The sequence below is a fragment of the Elgaria multicarinata genome, chromosome 14 (genome assembly GCF_023053635.1).
Source record: "Elgaria multicarinata webbii isolate HBS135686 ecotype San Diego chromosome 14, rElgMul1.1.pri, whole genome shotgun sequence".
NCBI classification, from domain to species: domain Eukaryota; kingdom Metazoa; phylum Chordata; class Lepidosauria; order Squamata; family Anguidae; genus Elgaria; species Elgaria multicarinata.
The window spans coordinates 33,605,229-33,624,949 of NC_086184.1; the positions used below are offsets into that span (position 1 = coordinate 33,605,229).

At 50.2% G+C, this 19,721-nt stretch overlaps 1 protein-coding gene across 4 annotated transcripts in view; it reads left to right on the plus strand.

The window, feature by feature from the left end:
• MTSS2 (MTSS I-BAR domain containing 2) overlaps positions 1-19,721 on the plus strand; it is a 101,796-nt gene that overhangs the window by 61,763 nt on the left and 20,312 nt on the right. For 3 of the 4 annotated variants that reach the window (XM_063141501.1, XM_063141502.1, XM_063141503.1), the window contains exons 4-8: positions 7,559-7,643; positions 9,666-9,757; positions 10,117-10,191; positions 17,516-17,673; positions 19,597-19,704. In XM_063141501.1, the coding sequence (XP_062997571.1) occupies positions 7,559-7,643; positions 9,666-9,757; positions 10,117-10,191; positions 17,516-17,673; positions 19,597-19,704 (518 nt within the window). The remainder of the gene's footprint in view (positions 1-7,558; positions 7,644-9,665; positions 9,758-10,116; positions 10,192-17,515; positions 17,674-19,596; positions 19,705-19,721) is intronic. The other variant, XM_063141504.1, reaches the window with a different exon arrangement.

The window sequence follows — 19,721 nt, forward strand, 5'->3', positions numbered from 1 at the left end:
AAACACATGGTCTTCGATGTCTATATACTAATGCCCAGAGCATGGGAAACAAACAGAATGAACTTGAACTCTTATTACATGAAGGCAAATACGACTTGATAGGTATAACTGAAACTTGGTGGGATGACTCCCATGACTGGAATATAGCAATTGAAGGATATAACTTGTTCAAAAAGAACAGAAGAAATAGAAAGGGAGGTGGAGTTGCACTATATGTTAAAAATACCTATCCCTGCACAGAAATACAGGCGGATGAGATTGGGAGCCCCGTCGAGAGCGTCTGGATTAAAATAAATGGGGCTAGGAATAAAAAGAATATGATAATCGGAGTCTACTACCGACCACCCAATCAAGGAGAAGACGAGGACGAAACTTTTGAGAAACAAATTGCCAGTGTTTCAAGGAAGTGTGATGTAGTAGTGATGGGGGACTTCAATTACCCTGATATCTGTTGGGAGACCATTACTGCCAAAAGCGGCCCTTCCAAGAAATTCCTGACATGTATGGGTGATAACTTTCTCCTACAGAAAGTGGTGGAAGGAACTAGAGGGTCAGCAATCCTTGACTTGTTATTGACCAATAGGGATGACTTAGTGGATAAAGTGGCAGTTACGGGAACTCTGGGGGAAAGTGACCACGTCATACTTGAATTCTTGATTATGAAGGAGACAAAAGTCGAGCGTAGCCATACACGTACTCTGGATTTTAGGAAAGCTGATTTTAATAAACTCAGAACTATAATAAGTAAGGTCCCGTGGCAAGGGAGCCTAAAAAGAAAAGGAGTGCAGGATGGGTGGGAGTATCTAAAAAATGAAATTTTAAAGACACAGTTACAAACAATTCCAACAAAGAGAAAAGATAGAAGACAACAGAGGAAACCAATGTGGCTCCACAAAAAGCTTAGAGACGACCTGAAAACAAAAAGGGATACATATAGGAAGTGGAAGGAAGGCCAGGCTACAAAAGAAGAGTACAGACAAGTGGCGCAGAAGTGCCGAAATGGCGTCAGGAAGGCTAAAGCTGTGAATGAGCTGAGATTAGCGAGGGATGCTAAAAGCAATAAAAAGGCTTTCTTCAGATACGTGAGTAGTAAAAGACAGAGGAAAGAAATGGTGGTTCAACTGCTTAATGAGGATGGCAAATTGATAACAGACGACAAACAAAAGGCTGAAGTGCTCAATTCCTACTTTGCCTCGGTCTTCTCCCAAAAGCGGATCTATGACCCCCCTGGAAAAAGTGAAGCAGAAGTTGAGGGGGCAGGATTGCAGTTTGAGATTGATAAACAAATGGTCAAAGAACACCTAATTTCCTTGAATGAGTTCAAATCCCCAGGGCCCGATGAACTGCATCCAAGAGTAATGAAGGAGCTAGCGGAAGAACTCTCAGAACCTTTGTCTATTATCATTCAAGAGGCAGCTGGACAACCATCTGTCAGGGATGCTTTAGGGTGGATTCCTGCATTGAGCAGGGGGTTGGACTCGATGGCCTTGTAGGCCCCTTCCAACTCTGCTATTCTATGATTCATGTCCAGCTGCCTCTTGAATGCCTCTAGTGTGGGAGAGCCCACAACCTCCCCAGGTAACTGATTCCATTGTCGTACTGCTCTAACAGTCAGGAAGTTTTTCCTGATGTCCAGCCGGAATCTGGCTTCCTTTAACTTGAGCCCGTTATTCCGTGTCCTGCACTCTGGGAGGATCGAGAAGAGATCCTGGCCCTCCTCTGTGTGACAACCTTTTAAGTATTTGAAGAGTGCTATCATGTCTCCCCTCAATCTTCTCTTCTCCAGGCTAAACATGCCCAGTTCTTTCAGTCTCTCTTCATAGGGCTTTGTTTCTAGACCTCTGATCATCCTGGTTGCCCTCTTCTGAACCCGCTCCAGCTTGTCTGCATCCTTCTTGAATTGTGGAGCCCAGAACTGGACGCAATACTCTAGATGAGGCCTAACCAGGGCCGAATAGAGAGGAACCAGTACCTCACGTGATTTGGAAGCTATACTTCTATTAATGCAGCCCAAAATAGCATTTGCCTTTCTTGCAGCCATATTGCACTGTTGGCTCATATTCAGCTTGTGATCTACAACAATTCCAAGATCTTTCTCGTTTGTAGTATTGCTGAGCCAAGTGTCCCCCATCTTGTAACTGTGCATTTGGTTTCTATTCCCTAAATGTAGAACTTGGCATTTATCCCTATTAAATTTCATTCTGTTGTTTTCAGCCCAACACTCCAGCCTATCAAGATCACTTTGAAGTTTGTTTCTGTCTTCCAGGGTATTAGCTATCCCACCCAATTTTGTGTCATCTGCAAATTTGATCAGCGTTCCCTGCACCTCCTCGTCCAAATCATTAATAAAAATGTTGAAGAGCACTGGGCCCAGGACTGAGCCCTGCGGCACCCCACTCGTTGCCTCTCCCCAGTTTGAGAAGGTTCCATTGATAAGTACTCTTTGAGTCCGATTCTGTAGCCAACTGTGAATCCACCTAATAGTTGTTCCATCTAGCCCACTTTTAGCTAGTTTGTTAATCAGAATGTCATGTGGTACTTTGTCAAAAGCTTTGCTGAAGTCAAGATATATGACATCCACAGCATTCCCACAGTCCACAAGGGAGGTTATCCTATCAAAAAATGAGATCAAATTAGTCTGACAGGATTTGTTCCTGACAAATCCATGTTGGCTTCTAGTAATCACTGCATTGATTTCAAGGTGTTTACAGATTGACTTCTTTATAATTTGCTCCAGAATTTTCCCAGGGATGGATGTCAGACTGACTGGTCTGTAGTTCCCAGGTTCCTCCTTTTTGCCCTTTTTGAAGATAGGGACAACGTTAGCCCTCCTCCAGTCGTCCGGCACCTCGCCCGTCTTCCATGATTTTGCAAAGATAATAGAGAAAGGTTCTGAGAGTTCTTCCGCTAGCTCCTTCATTACTCTTGGATGCAGTTCATCGGGCCCTGGGGATTTGAACTCATTCAAGGAAATTAGGTGTTCTTTGACCATTTGTTTATCAATCTCAAACTGCAATCCTGCCCCCTCAACTTCTACTTCACTTTTTCCAGGGGAGTCATAGACCCGCTTTTGGGAGAAGACCGAGGCAAAGTAGGAATTGAGCACTTCAGCCTTTTGTTTGTCGTCTGTTATCAATTTGCCATCCTCATTAAGCAGTTGAACCACCATTTCTTTCCTCTGTCTTTTACTACTCACGTATTTTTATTGCTTTTAGCATCCCTTGCTAATCTCAGCTCATTCACAGCTTTAGCCTTCCTGATGCCATTTCGGCACTTTTGCGCCACTTGTCTGTACTCTTCTTTTGTAGCCTGGCCTTCCTTCCACTTCCTATATGTATCCCTTTTTGTTTTCAGTTCATCAATAAGCTTTTTGTGGAGCCACATTGGTTTCCTCTGTTGTCTTCTATCTTTTCTCCTTGTTGGAATTGTTTGTAACTGTGCCTTTAAAATTTCCTTTTTTAAATACTCCCACCAATCCTGCACTCCTTTTCTCATTAGGCTCCCTTGCCACGGGACCTTACTTATTATAGTTCTGAGTTTATTAAAATCAGCTTTCCTAAAATCCAGAGTACGTGTATGGCTACGCTCGACTTTTGTCTCCTTCATAATCAAGAATTCAAGTATGACGTGGTCACTTTCCCCCAGAGTTCCCGTAACTGCCACTTTATCCACTAAGTCATCCCTATTGGTCAATAACAAGTCAAGGATTGCCGATCCTCTAGTTCCTTCCACCACTTTCTGTAGGAGAAAGTTATCACCCATACATGTCAGGAATTTCTTGGAAGGGCCGCTTTTGGCAGTAATGGTCTCCCAACAGATATCAGGGTAATTGAAGTCCCCCATCACTACTACATCACACTTCCTTGAAACACTGGTAATTTGTTTCTCAAAAGTTTCGTCCTCGTCTTCTCCTTGATTGGGTGGTCGGTAGTAGACTCCGATTATCATATTCTTTTTATTCCTAGCCCCATTTATTTTAATCCAGACGCTCTCGACGGGGCTCCCAATCTCATCCGCCTGTATTTCTGTGCAGGGATAGGTATTTTTAACATATAGTGCAACTCCACCTCCCTTTCTATTTCTTCTGTTCTTTTTGAACAAGTTATATCCTTCAATTGCTATATTCCAGTCATGGGAGTCATCCCACCAAGTTTCAGTTATACCTATCAAGTCGTATTTGCCTTCATGTAATAAGAGTTCAAGTTCATTCTGTTTGTTTCCCATGCTCTGGGCATTAGTATATAGACATCGAAGACCATGTGTTTTATAGTCTGGCTTTGTTCCTACCTTGTTGCAGACACTATTTTGGGACTCTGTTGGAGCTGTTCTCTGTACTGTGGTGCATTGGCCTTCATCCATTGTTGCCTCAAAATTTACGTCTCCCACCCCCGCTAGATTCAGTTTAAAGCCCTCCTGATGAAGTTCTTCATGCTGTGGCCGAACTCATTCTTTCCAGCCCTTGTGAGGTGCAACCCATCCCTTGCCAGCAGTCCATGTTCCAAGTAGCGTAGCCCGTGGTCCCAGAATCCAAAACTCTCACGACGGCACCACCTTCGAAGCCAGTCGTTCATCCGGAGTATTTTTCTTTCCCTTTCTAATCCTCTTCCAAGAACCGGGAGGATGGATGAGAAAACTACCTGGGCCCCAAAGTTCTTCAGTTTCCTTCCCAGAACTTCAAAGTTCTGGGAAGGAAGAGGGTATACAGTATACCTTACAGTATACCTTACCAGGGGGCAGTGGGAGAGGGAGTCTGCACCACCAAAGTCAGTGGAGCAGAGGCGCCCAGGAGAAAGAGAGGGTAGGCTATGTGGTAAATGAAGGTGAGCAGAAGAGGAGCCCTGGAAAAGGGCCAAGCCAAAGGCCTCTAGTGCAGCATTCTGTTCCCATGGATGCGCCACTGGGAGGCCCCCGAGAAGGACAGGAGCACAAAGCTCTCACCCACTCGTGTGCCACAGGCATACTGGTACCGACAGGCACACTGCTTTGATACTGGAGGTGGCCTAGAGCCATCAGGGCTAGTAGCCGTTGATGGTCTCCATGAATTGGTCTAAACCCTTCTTAAAGCCATCCAGATTGGTGGCCATCACTATATCTTGTGGTAGTGAATTCTATAGTTGCCTCAGACAGTTGGTGAAACCCACATGGTAGGCTTAACTAGTTGCCTCAGACAGTTGGTTTGTGATGCCATTAAGGGCAGCAGAAGCATTGAGAGGTGCCCGTTGGATGTAGTCTAAGGGGGTATCTGCCATAAAAGCACTATTGAAATGCATGCCAACCGCCCTCCCATTTGTTTCAGTGAGGCTTACACAGGATAACTTCCTGGTGGGGTGCCATTTAGACCAAGGGAGGCTAGCCGGTAAGCCATAGCATCATGGAGATGGAAGGGACCTTAGAGGGCACCAGGGGCCCCACACCCCTGTTCAATGCAGTGGGTGGGTGCTGTAAACTCTGGTTCATAGGTATTGTCATGTTCAAGGGAAGGCAGGAGAGCCTGCCAGTGTGGTCTCTGCCACTCCCCAGTGGACAAAGTCGGAATTGCTCAGTTGCCTGTCAAGACAGGATCCTTTCTGAGTAGAGATTAGTAGCCAATTCGTGGCCTTTGGCAGTGGTAGTCGGACAGCCTCCAACTAAATATGGGTCGGAAAGGTGCAGAAAAGGGCAACCAGAATTAACGCAGGGCTTGACTAGCTTCCCTAGAAGATAACGCTATAGGTTTGGGAGCATTTTAATTTAGAAAAAAGGCAACGTAGAAGGAACATGATAAGAGGTTGTTTTTTAATTGCCTGGTGTGGAGAAAGCAGCCAGGACTCGGACTGTGCTTTGATCATGTTTTTAAGATGTTTACTTTGTGAGTCCACCTGGTGGAGGGACTTTAAAATAACTTAAGGGCGCAATCTTATGGTGATGCCCAGAAGCCTCTGACCTCCTATTCAGCTGTGCTGTGTCTGAGTGGGAGGGAGGGGAGGCAGGCCGGGCAGGGGAAGCCTCCACATTCATCATATCCCGACCTCCTCTGTCCCCATCCTGCCCACCGTCACACACACCCCTTTGCCCCCTTGGAGAGGCTGCTGGCGTGGTTCTCTCCACAGTGGCTGAGGGGGGGGGAGGCATGAATTCCTGGATCCGCAGTCTCCGACCTTGGGTCCAGGAATCCGAGTTAGACTCTGTCCAGGGGACATTCACTGTCCATCCAATGAAACTGCATGATGGGAAATTCAGGACCGACAAAAATAAGTCTCAAAATCAATTCATGGAATCCATGGCCACGAGATGCAGTGGTAGCTGCCATCTCAAAGGGAGATTAGGCAAGTTTGTGGAAGAGGAAGAGAGGTTAATTAACAGCTACTAATCACCATGATTATGTGGAACTTGTTGGTTTAGGGTAGCCTTCCACAACCTCCCACCTTCTAGATGTGTTGGACCAACAGCTTCCTTCAGCCACAGCCGAACGTGGCTGGACCTCAGAAGTGATATATGTTTATTTGAAGGGAGGAAATGGTCCTGCACTTAAAGTGTCCTGGAAAAGCAGAATTTATAGCACTCTGCATTGACTCTTCCATTTGTGACCTAGGTTTTAGGGAAGGTGGGGAGCTTGCAAATGCAGGTATTTGAAAACCTGGATTTCCACCACCTGTCTCCGTCCTATTACCTTGTTCAGAGAGAGGCACTGGCAAGAAGGTGGCTCTTGGGGCTGCCTGTGCTATGGCAGTGCGGAGAAGGCCCCTCAGAGCAAGGCATCAGGTGGGCAGTGCTCCAGAGAGTTGTGTCCGGTAGTCTCCTGTTCACAAGGAGAGACGCAGAGGGGTGCAAGCAGCAGCAGCAGGAGAAGGCCCTCAGCCCTCCCAGCAGCGGTGTGTGTGGCCTCCGCTGCCATTCCAGATCTGGTCTCTGTGGCGGGAGATTCATGTAGCCTCATGGGCCATGGCTACATGACAGCTATTTTATGAATGGGTAACCCCCCCACCCCACCCCCCATGGCCGGCATTTTGTTAGAGCACCCATGATACTCTCTCGGAATTCCAATTGCTCCCCCCAATGCCAAAATATTGGAGACTTCTGCCATAATTGTTCAGAAGGTGATTCTGATTGATTTTTACTCTAGGAAAACATAGATCTAGAGTTCAGCTCTAACTTTTCCAATCCTTCCTCCCTTCCCCCTCCCCCCCGCCGGGCTATCCTGTCTCTTTTGGTACTGATTTTTCTTGGGGAAGGGGCTACAGGGGCCGTCATGATGACCTTCCCCACTGCACCACTGCAGGGTAATAAGGCCTCCTTCCTGAATGAGCTCCCTGCTCTGGTCCTTCTGAAACAGGGTGGCCCCATGGGAAGGCGCCCGTGCGCCCGCAGGCACGCGGACCTCCCCTGCACAACCCGGCTCCCGCACGCTCGTGCTCGTGCTCGTGTGGTTGGGCTGCTTCGCACTCCCCCGTATCCCCCCTGCACAGATTTCATCACCCTGTGGTGGGACTTGAGCTCCTCCTCCCCCACCTGGCCCGCTTGTGCTGGAGCCGCCCCGCCCATCGCCCACTAACCCAAGGGCCGTCTCTTTTCGCCTCAGGAGCCACGAGGGACATCGGCTCGGCACTGACCCGCATGTGCATGCGGCACCGCAGCATCGAGGCCAAACTGAGGCAATTTACCAAGTAAGTGTGCGCTCCCTCCTGCGCAGCTCCCTTGCACCCGAGTCCCATGCTCCCCTTCCGAACGAGAAAGGGGGAGCGCAAGGGGCAGTGCTCTAAAAGGCGGACTGAGAAAGTGTCCTGAAAGGATGCCCTGACTTGCAAGGGGGAATTCAATGGTAGGAGTCAGCGCAAAGGGCTGCCCTCCTCCAGCACCATCTGCGTTCAGGTTGCGAGGAGGGGCCTGGTGCTTTGGAGCTCAGCCCCCGCCTCCGCCTTGGACTCAGGCTCTTGGACAAGGTACTTTCCTTTTAGTCTCACCAGTTTGCCTTCCAGGAAATGAGTGTTCCCTGACCGGCCGTGCTCACCGTGGCAGCCATTTTGTGAGAGTGCCCATGACGCTCTCAAAATTCCAAATGTGCCCACTGACCCAAAAAGCTTGGAGACCCTGCCCCTGCCCCTGCCATGTGGTGGGAAGGGTGGAAGATGTTCGGCTTTGATGGTCACAAACTTTAACTGCAGTGAAGTCAGCAAACATTCAAGCCTACGGGTGGTTATTAAACGGGGTTCAGGCTACAACAGAGGTGGTCTAAACCCAGGCAGACGTCAGAATGCAGGCAGGCAGGCAGACAAAGAGGAGCAGGCAAGAGCAGGAGCTGTCAAGATAACAAGCCAGAGATCAAACACAGTAAATCAGTTGGGTGTGCTACACAGTCCAGGAGCTGGGAAGCAGCCCAGGGCTCAGGGTTTGCTCAGCCTCTTCTCCTGACAGGGAAGGCCCTGCAACCCTCTCCTCCAAGGGCTCAGGCTCCTATGGGTCTGATGGCTGTCCATGGTCGGGAGGGCCCTGGTCTTCTGGGGCCTCCAGCTCTTCCCCTGAGCTCTCGCAGGGGCGTGACGGAAGAGGGAAGCCAGATGCCAACTTCAGAGGCCAAAACTGTGTCAGTGCAGCCTTCCCCAACCTGGTGCGCTCCTGATGTGTTGGATTACAACTCCCAGCAACTCCCAGCTGAAATTCAGGACATCTGGAGGGCACCAGGTTGGGCAAGGTTGTTCTATTCCCAGGCTCTTCATGCAGAAACAGAGGAGAGCGAGGGAGCAGGCGGGGGGAAGTCAGCAGGATCCAGGCCCTGCTGGTGAGTAGAAACGCAGAGGAGCAGCAGCAGCAGCTGGTGGTGACTCTGGGCAAGGGGGCCGAAAGAGGAGCAGATGCTGCAGGCCCAGGGTTTGATGGTGCTGCCTTCGCAGCCCTTTAAGCATGCTGAGGCCTCTCGGAACCCTTAGATCAAATGCACCCAAGCTAGCTCCATCTTCAGGGTTTGGTCATTTGTTTACTTGTGCAGATTTCAACTTAAAAATGTCCCTCCAGTCTATGACTATTGGGGCAGGAATCTGTCAGGGATGGTTTAAGGTGGATTCCTGCAATGAGCAAGGGCTTCCAGCTCTGCTAGGATTCAGTTTCCATCCATTCCAGCCTTCCCGAACGGCCATGCCAGGGGATGTGGGAAGTCGGTCTCTTGGCTTCCATCTCTGTCCATTTTCCACGCATCTCTATATGAGGTCTAGAGCATCCCTTCTAAAAAGCTTTCTGTCCTTAGTTGGATTGTCATGTGTTTTTAAAATGTTAGTATTCCTGCATAGGAACCACAAAAATGGAGCTTCTGGTCATGTGTGTTCCTCTGCTCAACTGTAACTGCTAACAGTGCAATCCTATGCATGTCTTCTCGTAAGTAAATCCTGTTGATATCATTGGGACATACTTCAAGGTAAGTGTGTATAGGATTGCAACAACATCATAATCACCATCACTATTATTTCCATTAGACTAGCTCCAACATTTCATTTAATGTTTTATTTCTCATGACTTGTGGCGGGGGGGATGGGACACACCCCATCTGGAACTCTGCCTCAGTCAGCAAAATGTCTTGGGCCGGCTGTGATAAGCAGATCTGCTTCACAATGCTGCACGCTTTCGACTTTGTGCAAAGACTGCTCCGCCCTCTTGGTCCTCTTAGCCTTTCTCTCCCGGTGTTTCTCCTGCTGCAGTGCCCTGATGGAGAGTCTGATTAACCCCCTGCAGGACAGGATTGAGGACTGGAAGAAAACTGCTAACCAACTTGACAAAGACCACGCAAAAGGTAAAACGGAGGAATGCAAGGGCAGCCATGTCTGGGGTGGGGGTAGAGGGGCAAAGCCATGAATGAGACAAGCAGCATTTCAGAGGAGGGCTGGAGAGGGGAGGAGGTCCAGAGCCAGGCTGGAGGTCCTTGGAGCAACCGCTGGCCTTTCCTCCTCATGTTTTGTGGGAGACCCCTGGCCCACTTGCCAGCCTGCATGGCTTCCGATCTGAAGCATAGCCTGAGAGGAATCAGAGTTTGGGTGGGCGGGAGGGCGGGGTGGACGGCAGGCAAAGCTGCAGGAACATTCTGGGCAGGGAAAGAGCAGGGCAGTGGAGGCGGCTGCAACATGGCTGCTCTCCTGCTTCCTGTCTCTGCAGAATACAAACGAGCGCGGCATGAGATAAAGAAGAAGTCCTCTGACACGCTGAAGCTTCAGAAGAAAGCCCGGAAAGGTAAGTTGCCCGCCAGGAAGGACCTCTCTGGCCGAAAGGCAACTCCGCCTGCCCGCTGGTGTGGGCACCTGGCATTGGATGGAGCTCCTTGATTCATTCATTTGCACTCCTGGTTTCACTCCATCAGCTGCCAGTGATGCTGCAGCAAACGGCATCGCCCTTAATGGCAAATGTTTCCCCGTCTGGAGGGCGCAAGGAGCATCGAGGTCTTGAAGGCTCTTCCCAGAGCAGGGCTCGGTGAATTGGGAGGTGTTGGTGTTGGTTGCGGCATGCAAGGCGGATTGGATCTATCATATTTGGTTTGGGCCTGAGGCCTTTGCCTGGGGCACGGCTGAATTTGCTTTCTGCTCAGGGAATTCCCTCCTTGGCCCTGATGCTGCCCCCTGTCTAGGGGAGGGAATCGCAGCGCTGCGGTTCTCACTCCTACTCCTGACACTAAGGAGGTGACATCAACAGATGTGTGTGTGTGTGTGTGTTTTGGGGGGGCGTATTTTGCTCTCTTTTCTGGGGGGGATTTTACCTGGTGAGGGCTGAGGGGTGGTGGGGGGTCTCAGCCTGATTTAGAAGATGGCTCTATACATCAGCCTGTCTTTCACACATTCTTCTCTCTCTTCCTTATTCTCTCTCTCTATTTTCTTCCTTCCACATCCTTCCTGTAGAACTACTTGGTAAGTCAAATGTTGCCAACCCAGCTTCATCCAGGCACACACACACGCCCTGCTCCATGGCCTTTGCTTCACTTATCTGTCAATCCCCCCCCCCTTCATCCCTCCCACACTCTGCCCTGGTTGGGCTTGAAATGAAATGTAAACCTCAGGAGCCATGACACAACGGCGCAGGGACTGGGCTGTTTTAAGCTGATGGGGTTTAGCTCCACTTCGTTCTGCTCCCAGCCCCAACTCTGGAGTCCTGGAGGAGCTGCCGTGTTCCCTCTGTGCCCTGGTGATGATCGCAGGCTGCTGAACTTGCACAGGGAGGTGCATGGGGCAGGCAGGAACCCGAGTCTTATGCTTCAGCTGCTTCACAGACGTGATCATGATAAGCCTTGCCAACGACCCAGGGAGTCGGTTGGCGCTCCAACCCTTCTGTTGCCAGCGGAGAAGGAGGTGCTTGCCCAAGGCCACCTGCTCCGTCCAAATCTAAGACTTGAGAAATGATTCCCAGTTCTCTTCCTTTCTCTGCTGGCAAGCTAGTTTTCATGTGCATCCATGCTACCCGCCCCCCTTTCTGGGTAGGCCCAACCACAGAGGTAAAGCAGGCAACTGCCAGAGGTGCCAGAACGTGGAGGGCTCCGACCTCACCTACGTCAGTGTCATGGAGAAAGAGAGCAGCCCCTGCTCTTTGGAGGAGTTGCCCAGAGGCAACGGAGCAGGTCGTGAGCCAACTGGGACGCTCTGCTTTCCCAAGGCTGTGATTGAGAGCTTCCCGGCCCACATCAGCTGCCTGGGCCAGAAACATTTGCACGATGTTTCATTTCGTTTTATTTCAAGCCCAACCAGGGCAGAGTGTGAGCATCCCAGTCGGCTCACGACCTGCTCCGTTGCCTCTGGGCAACTCCTCCAAAGAGCAGGGGCTGCTCTCTTTCTCCATGACACTTAAAACATGCAGCCAAGGAAATCGTGTATCAGCCACCTCTTAATTATTTAGGGTGCAGTTGTTGTTGTTGTTGTTGTTGTTGTTGTTGTTATGCTGCTGTGCGTCATCAGCCTGGGCAGCAAAACACTCTGCACTTGCCTTGCTCAGTCTAAGCATGCATTGTTGCACCCCACCCCGGTACTGCTGTGGCTTAAGGAAGTTCAGGTCTACGTCCACCTAGGTGGTCTAGGAAAGTCACCATCTTTCACCCTCACGTCCCGCACAGGATTGCTGTGAATCTCTTTTGAAAAAGCAACAACAATAAGAAATAAGAACCATGCAGGATCAGACCAAGGATCTATTCTGTTCACCCAGTGGCCATCCAGATGCCCAAGTGTGAGGAACACAAGTAGGACTCGTGTAATAGCGCCCTCCCACGGTGGCCCACTGCCCCTGTTGCTGCACCCTGATGCATCTTGAAAGAAAGCTCAGATGCCGTCCATCTCGTAGCTCCATTTGGGAAAATGGTGTTTAAGGCTGACCTCCCTTTGGCTAAAAGAGGACCCAGAGGGCCGTGTTGGAGCACATGCTTCGCACCCAGCAAGTGTGGAAGCATCTCCAGTCCACAGGCAATCGGAGACTGAGAACCCCCTCTTGGCTGCCTGAGGCTCTGGGGTGCTGCTGGGACAGCCAGAATGGTCTGTGCTAGGATGGCAGGGTGGCTGAACAGCGGCTTCATGTGCTCAGTTCTAACTTGCAAAATGAAAATGAAAGATGACATGCAAAGCACATGTAATTGTTTCCCATCAATTCAAAATAAAATTGAAAAGCAGCTTGAATTCTGACACATCCAGGCTGGCCTGATCTCTCATTCTGGAGGGGCCACATTGCAGCCACTAGCTGTCTCTGTCAGAGGCCCCAACCTGGGTTTGGAGGTGTGTCAGCCAATTCGGGATGGGGCTACACTCCCCCTGAAAGACTGTGTTCACAGCTTGGGGGTGCTCCTGGATCCGTCGCTCCAAATGACAGCCCAGATAGATGCGACGGCCAGGAGTGCCTACTATCAGCTTCGGCTGATACGCCAGCTGCACCCTTTCCTAGAGTCAGAAGACCTAAAGAAGGTCGTGCACGCGCTGGTAACTTCTAGCCTCGACTTCTGCAATGCGCTCTACATAGGGCTACCTTTGTTGCCTAGTCCAGAAACTTCAACTAGTTCAAAATATGGCAGCCAGGCTGGTCACTGATACAACTAGGAGTGACCATATTACGCCAATTTTAAAATCACTTCACTGGCTGCCAATTAGTTTCCAGGCGAAGTATAAAGTGTTGGTTATTACCTTTAAAGCCCTACATGGTTTGGGTCCAGATTACCTGTGGGATCGCCTTCTCCCGTACAATCCGCCCCACACACTCAGGTCCTCTGGGAAGAATTTACTTCAGTCAGCGAAAACTAGGCTGACAACCATTACCCAGAGGACCTTCTCTTCTGCCGCTCCCAGACTGCGGAATGGCCTGCCGGAGGAGATTGTCAGCAACAGTCTTTCTGAATTTAAAAAACACTGATCTCTTCCGGCAGGCCTACCCAGTCAAATTTTAAAATATCTGGCTCTTATTTTAATAATGTATTAGTTTTATATGTTTTTAATCAGTTTTATATATTTTATAGTATTTTTGTATTTGATGTTGTTCCCCGCCTCGATCCAGAGGGAGAGGCGGGTAAGAAATTTATTATTAATTATTATTATTATTATCATCATCATCATCATCATCATCTTGGGGAAAATCCAACACCCCCCCCCCACCGCATGAGAGTGCCACCATGTGCCCAGATATTGCAGAGCCCTCTTAGCATTTCATTAGGTTCCAAAACGTGATGAGGACTGTTGGTGCAGGTTGGACTGTGTACTGTTAGCTAAATATTTACTTTAGGTATGTGTGTCCTCACCATGAACAATAAAGGCATGTAGAATAGTCCCACCTGGGTTTCATTTCAGGCCTTATCAACATCATCATGGGACCCTGATCCCATCCTACCCACCCGCCTCCGCTGTGCCTTTCCAGAATGGCTTCGGGGGCCAATGCTGAGATCCGTGGAGCCTGAGCCCAGATCCTGCCAAGGGAGTGGCAGCACACAATGAGGGGGAGCCACCTTACAGTGGGCTTGGATGCACCAATTCACCAGAACTGAAGGGAGGGGGGTCGGGTTGTTTGGGCTCCATTTTCTAAAGGCCGCCTTTGGCCCTTTGTCAGCATGATAAGCAACTGCTTTGCAGGGTGATCTAACTCCCAGCCACCCTCATGATCCATCTCCAACAAGGACCTGTTTTGGGCTTCATTGCCACACGTAGCCATAGTTAGTTATTTCTCCCCTGAACATTATAGGTTCCTCTGCATCGGCTTCTTTTCTGCTGCCAAGCAGAGTCAGGGTCTCAGCCTTGGCTTCCCAACATTCTGTGGCTCATTGTTTTCAATTGCTTGGTTATTTGTTGACTTTTCCATGGAACCCCACCATTCTTCCTGTCCTCACTATTCCTCCCTTCAATGGTAGTTCCACCCACCTGGCTGCTCAGTCCTTTCGCTTTACCTTCTTTGCATGTGGGCTGCTGCTGCTGCTGCTGCTGGTGGTGGTGGTGGTGGTGGTGGTGGTAAGCATGCTTGAATGGCAGCAGGGCCAGCCTGTGGCCTCCCAGTGTGGTTGGACAAGGGTGGTCCTCTGTGCTGGGATGTGGATCCCCCTGGACATTGAATCGAGCATTTCATGGTGAACTGCAGCCATTCCCACCTGTTATGAATAACCAGCAAGCAATTGGCAGCTCTTGGTAGGGAAGACTCAAGAGGAGCCCTGCTTTACGGGCTCTCTTTGGCAGCTTCTGAAGTCCGTGTCTGTGTGTGTCCCGCCGTTTTCTACCAGCAATCCTGTGGGGTGGTGGAAACCATGGGGCCTGGTTCATACAGTAGTGGGAAGGGTGAGGGAGAACAGTGCTGCCCCTAACTAGCGTGCAGGGTGGGGGGAAACAAACTTGTAAAGCACAAACTAGGATTTATTTACCAAGGAAGGGGGAAGGGACCGAAAAGGAAGCTAACAAACATTCCATTTTTAATACATGATTTAAAGTAAGTCTCTGAAACACTGGAAGGAAGGGAGTCCAGGTGTTATGCAAAAGCAGGTGATTTCTTAAACGCGCCCTCGTGTCCAGGACTTGAAAGGTAGCTGTATGAGGCGTCAGTTACTGGCCGCTGTTGGTGGGTCACTGGCTCGGAGGCAGAAGGCAGAAGGCGGCTCTCTTTCCTGAGGCCTCTTTCCTCAGGACCTCTCTTTTCTGTCTCTGCCTCTTCATGGTTTCATCTTCAGAACCTTCCTTTAAAAATCTCTTTCTCCATCTCTCTTCTCCAAATCTCAGAATATCACAGACCCCTCAGAATATCCCTACAGTGGCTCCTCAGGGTCAAAAAGCGTTGAGATGCTGCCATTCCATCAGCGCTGACACTGCGCGGTGTTACCTGGATAGTTTTGCCCTTTGATTTCTGCCCCCTCCTTGCTCGTGATAGAGGCTTCCAAGCAACTGTCACCCAAATCCAACATTGGTATAACTCTAAGGCCGCTTTCCTTATGCTGGCTGGGAATGATGGGAGCTGCAGTCCCAACACATCTGGACAGAACCAAGTTGAGGAAGACTGCTCTAAGGGCTGCACTTGGGATGAATTAAGTTGTTGGGAATGGGGTAGGCTGGGTTGTAATTGCAGAGAAGAAGAGGGAGGGGAAGAGGGGTTGTAACTTCCATGGGGCTGGGGGTCTGGTTTGCCCAGGGGCAGGGGGGCTGTTGCCCAGGGGGCAGGGGGGCTGTTTTGCACGCAGAAGGTCCCAGAGTCCTGCCTGAAACCCTGGGGAGCCACTGCTGCCAGTCAGTGTCAACAGTACTGAGCTAGATGGACATAAGCCTTAGCTAGACCTAAGGATTATCCCGGGCAAATGGAGGGGTCGTCCCTGCCTGCTCCTGGGATCCCCTGTGTGGCGTTTGGATGCACAGGGATGATCCTGGTACAATCCCGGGATATAGGCTTGGTCTAGCCATGGCCCCAGTATAAGCCAGCTTCCTGTGTTCCTAAAATTGGGACGAATCCAGCTGCTACAGGTTTATCTTGATATTGCATGAACTGGGAAGGAGGAAGAAGAGGCAAGTTATTGCATGAGGGTGGTACAGGGACACCCAGAATTGATTCCAGTTCTACATGGGGCTTAATAACATAGATTTGGCACTGGATCCAGTTGAGTTAACTGGACTCTTATTCGCCAAAATGGCCAAAGGCAAAGAGGAGAGTCCAAAGACTGAGAAAAGGACAAATCTAGACATAGATGCAGCTTCCTTTGGAGATCCTGGAGCCAGAAGCTGGCATTTAGCTTCTTCACAATTTGGTCCAGTTTGATGGCTGCACCCAGAAAAGGGGAGGGGGGGAGTATGCCACAAGAGAAGACCTCAAACCTCTCTATCTGTGACCCTGTTAAAGTTTTGGTTTTCTTCTCCCTGCAACTCGCTCTGACAAGAACATGTGTCTAATGTAGGATGTAATTATTACCAAGAGCATGCTAGGCACACATTGCATGAGACACAGGTACCAGAATGCCTGCCTCAGAAGGCATCCAGTCTAGAGAGGGAGGTGAGAGGTAAAGGTTTGGCAAAGGATTCCATTTCCCATGACTCTGGTAGAATTGGGTGGGGGAAGGAGAGCATGAGCAACCGGAGGAGCGGGAATGGTGAAGCTCTGGGGCTTTGCGGAGATGATAGGCTGTCTGGAAGGAAGGCTGCAAGGACGGTAGGATTGGAAAGGAGAGAGCAGGTGGCTCCATAGGTTGAGAACAAGGAGGCGCTTCCAGATGCAGGGATGGGCATAGTAGAAGGAGGCCGGAGAAGAGAATGAAGCGCTTGAGAAGGCAAATGAGGGTAGGGCATGAAGAGCACGAGTCCAGGGATGGAGAGTGAGGGCTGGATGGGAACCAACACAGAAACGTCGGAGGAATGAGAAGTTCCTCCAGGTGGGCTGGGAGACGATTGTGACATGCCCCTGACCCTTACGGGCTTCTTCTTCCTGGGAATCTTTCAGTCAATAGGAAAAAGAGGCAACTAGCTCTGGTGCTATGAAATGTCAAAAAGTGAATTGTCAAAGTGACTGGATAGTGTCAAAGACCACTAGCACTTTGGCTCACCATCTGCGGTTGGCATTTGTTTCCAACCCTACGAATACATTGAACACCTTCAGATCTGGGCACATGTAATATTGCTTTTGGTCCTTGGGAGTTATTCGAGATATATATATATATATATATATATATATATATATATATATATATATACACACACATACTATTCAGTCATGTTAACGTCATGACTGAATAGTAGAATGCGGGAATTGTACCTTAGGGAGGGTGCTACGGACTCTCTCGTAGACGTCTGTGGCTGACAGTCATGCCTTCGAGCCCTGCTCTCTCATCTCACATCCCTTTGTGATCGCTGTGATTGCTCTCTTCTGTAGAGAGATCTCAGGATGTATCACAAGTTAGTAAATGCAGGAAGGTTTCCTTGTGTTTGGGCCGTGGCCAGTTATCCGCATGCAGTCAGCAATACTCACGGTGGGAGAGACCAAGTCTGTTCAAGGGAGATTGGGGGCCTGGAGGGTCAGGGTCTCAGGACTGGGCTCAGGGATTGATGGGCGAAGAGGAGATGATCTCTCTGTGTCACTCACACTTTTGCAGGTAAGGGGGACCTGCAGCCTCAGCTCGACAATGCGCTCCAGGATGTCAACGACATGTACCTCCTCTTGGAGGAAACGGAGAAGCAGGCTGTCCGCAAGGCACTCGTTGAGGAGCGGGGACGGTTCTGCACCTTCATTGCTTACTTGCAGCCTGTGGTGGTATGTGCCCTCAGCCCCACCTCCCCACCCCCCGCCCACTACATCTGTTGTGCTCTGCCAAGGTGGCCATCAAGCCCAGAAAACCTTGCTCTGTATAAGATGCCGTGTTCATCTTCAGTGCTGTGGAGTTGGTTCACTTGCTGTCAGAACCAACATTCTGGTGACCTTCCTCACGATCTAAAATCCAGATAGCCAGAATTCAGCAGTGCCCAGACTCTAGAAGTGCAAGACTTGTTCAATGGCTCTGCCAGATTTGAGGGGGCACTGGGAAAGGTGCCCTTTGCCCTCTCCCCATTCTGGTTGCTCTGCAGCTGCTGCCCCACTTCCCCCCCACCCCCTTTCCTGACACCCTTGTCATTCCACTCTCCCCCGCCGCCTCCCCCAGCTAGCTAGGGGGCCCTGTGGATGCTGCATGGTGACGGCTGATGCCGGGTACTGGTGTTGCACCGGCTTCCTGCTGCTCATCCTCTGGTCACTCACCCTTACCTGCAGGGACAGTGTTCATACAAATGTGTTCATGCAGTGACCTTACCACTCACATATGAGGCCCAAATGCAGCATAGAAATGTCCTAGTTAATTCTGCCACAAGGCACAGTTAATACTGAGCACAGTCTTTGGGCGAACTTCAGTCTGGCTCAACAGGTCAGGGGATGGTGCTTTGCATTGAGTGCAGCGTGCTTGGCACAAGCAGGACCAGGCAGAGGACAGAACACCCCGAGGCCACCCAGTCCAGCTCTGTGGTCCATCCAGGGCCTGAAGGTCATTCAGTCCACACATCCACCCCTCCCAGGTTGTTACAACCTTTAAATAGGTCTTCTGTACTTTGACCACCAGTCAGGTGTGAGAAGCCGTGGCTTCTACCCCAAGCCAGTCTTAAGCCAATGCCCCAGCCAAGCCCCACCCTGGTGAGCTCCTGGCTGCCATCTCCCTCCGGCTGCCCAGCCTCTCTCCTCCTGGGTGGCTGGCCTCCCGGCTGGCCTCCCTCCCTCTGGCCAACTGCCCTGCTGGACTCTGCACAGCTCCTGCTATTCCCTGCAGTCAGAACCCTCCAGCCAATCAGCTTTGGGGTGGCCAACATTCTGCCACTTCACCTCTGTGTGGACTTCGGACCAATGGGCATCTTTCACTGTTGTTCCCCGCCTCAATCTAAGTGGAGAGGTGGGTAAGAAGTAAATTATTATTATTATTATTATTATTATTATTATTATTATTATTATTATTATTACGTTCAGTTATTCCCCAATCAGATGGTACCAATTCCGATCCGACCTTCCCATACCAATAGCGAGAACCTGGCTTCATTGTCCCCTCCCATTTGGCAGCAGGCCGTATCTGCAACGTAACGCCGCTCAGGCACAAGTAAAAACCGCCCATGGCAACAAAACACCGCACCTCTGTTTTACCTCGGTTTCTTCACCAGCTCTCTCCAAGGCATTTCCGAAGCTGAGGCTCCAAGCGGCCCTGGCTGGAGCGTTGGCGTTGTTGGCGTGGTGGGCCCCAGCCTGCGCCGTGCTCATCACTGACTTTCCCAAGCAGAGAGAGAAAGGGACAAGCACTGGCGAGGGCTGCCTTTGTGTTCCAGGGCTCCTCGAATGCTCATTCTCCAGGACCACAAATGCCGGCTATTTAAACAAATGGTTATTTATTTATACATTTATATCCCACCTTTTTTTCCTTTTGCAAGGAACCCAGAGCAGCTTATGCAGTCCTCCTCCTCCTCCTCCTCCTCCTCCTCCTCCTCCTCCTCCTCCTCCTCCTCCTCCTCCTCCTCCTCTCCATGTTATCCCCACAACAGCCCTGTGAGATAGGGTAGGCTGAGAGTCAGTGACTGGCCCAGAGAAATTTATGACCAAGTAGAGACTTGAACCTGGCTCTCCCGAGCCCCATTCTAACACTGGCTCTGTCCCTCGTCTCTTCCGCAGAATGGAGAGATCACCATGCTAGGAGAGATCACCCACCTGCAGGGCATCATTGACGATCTGGTGGTGCTGACTGCTGACCCTCACAAACTGCCATCAGCCAGTGAGCAGGTAGGAGGAAAGTGTGG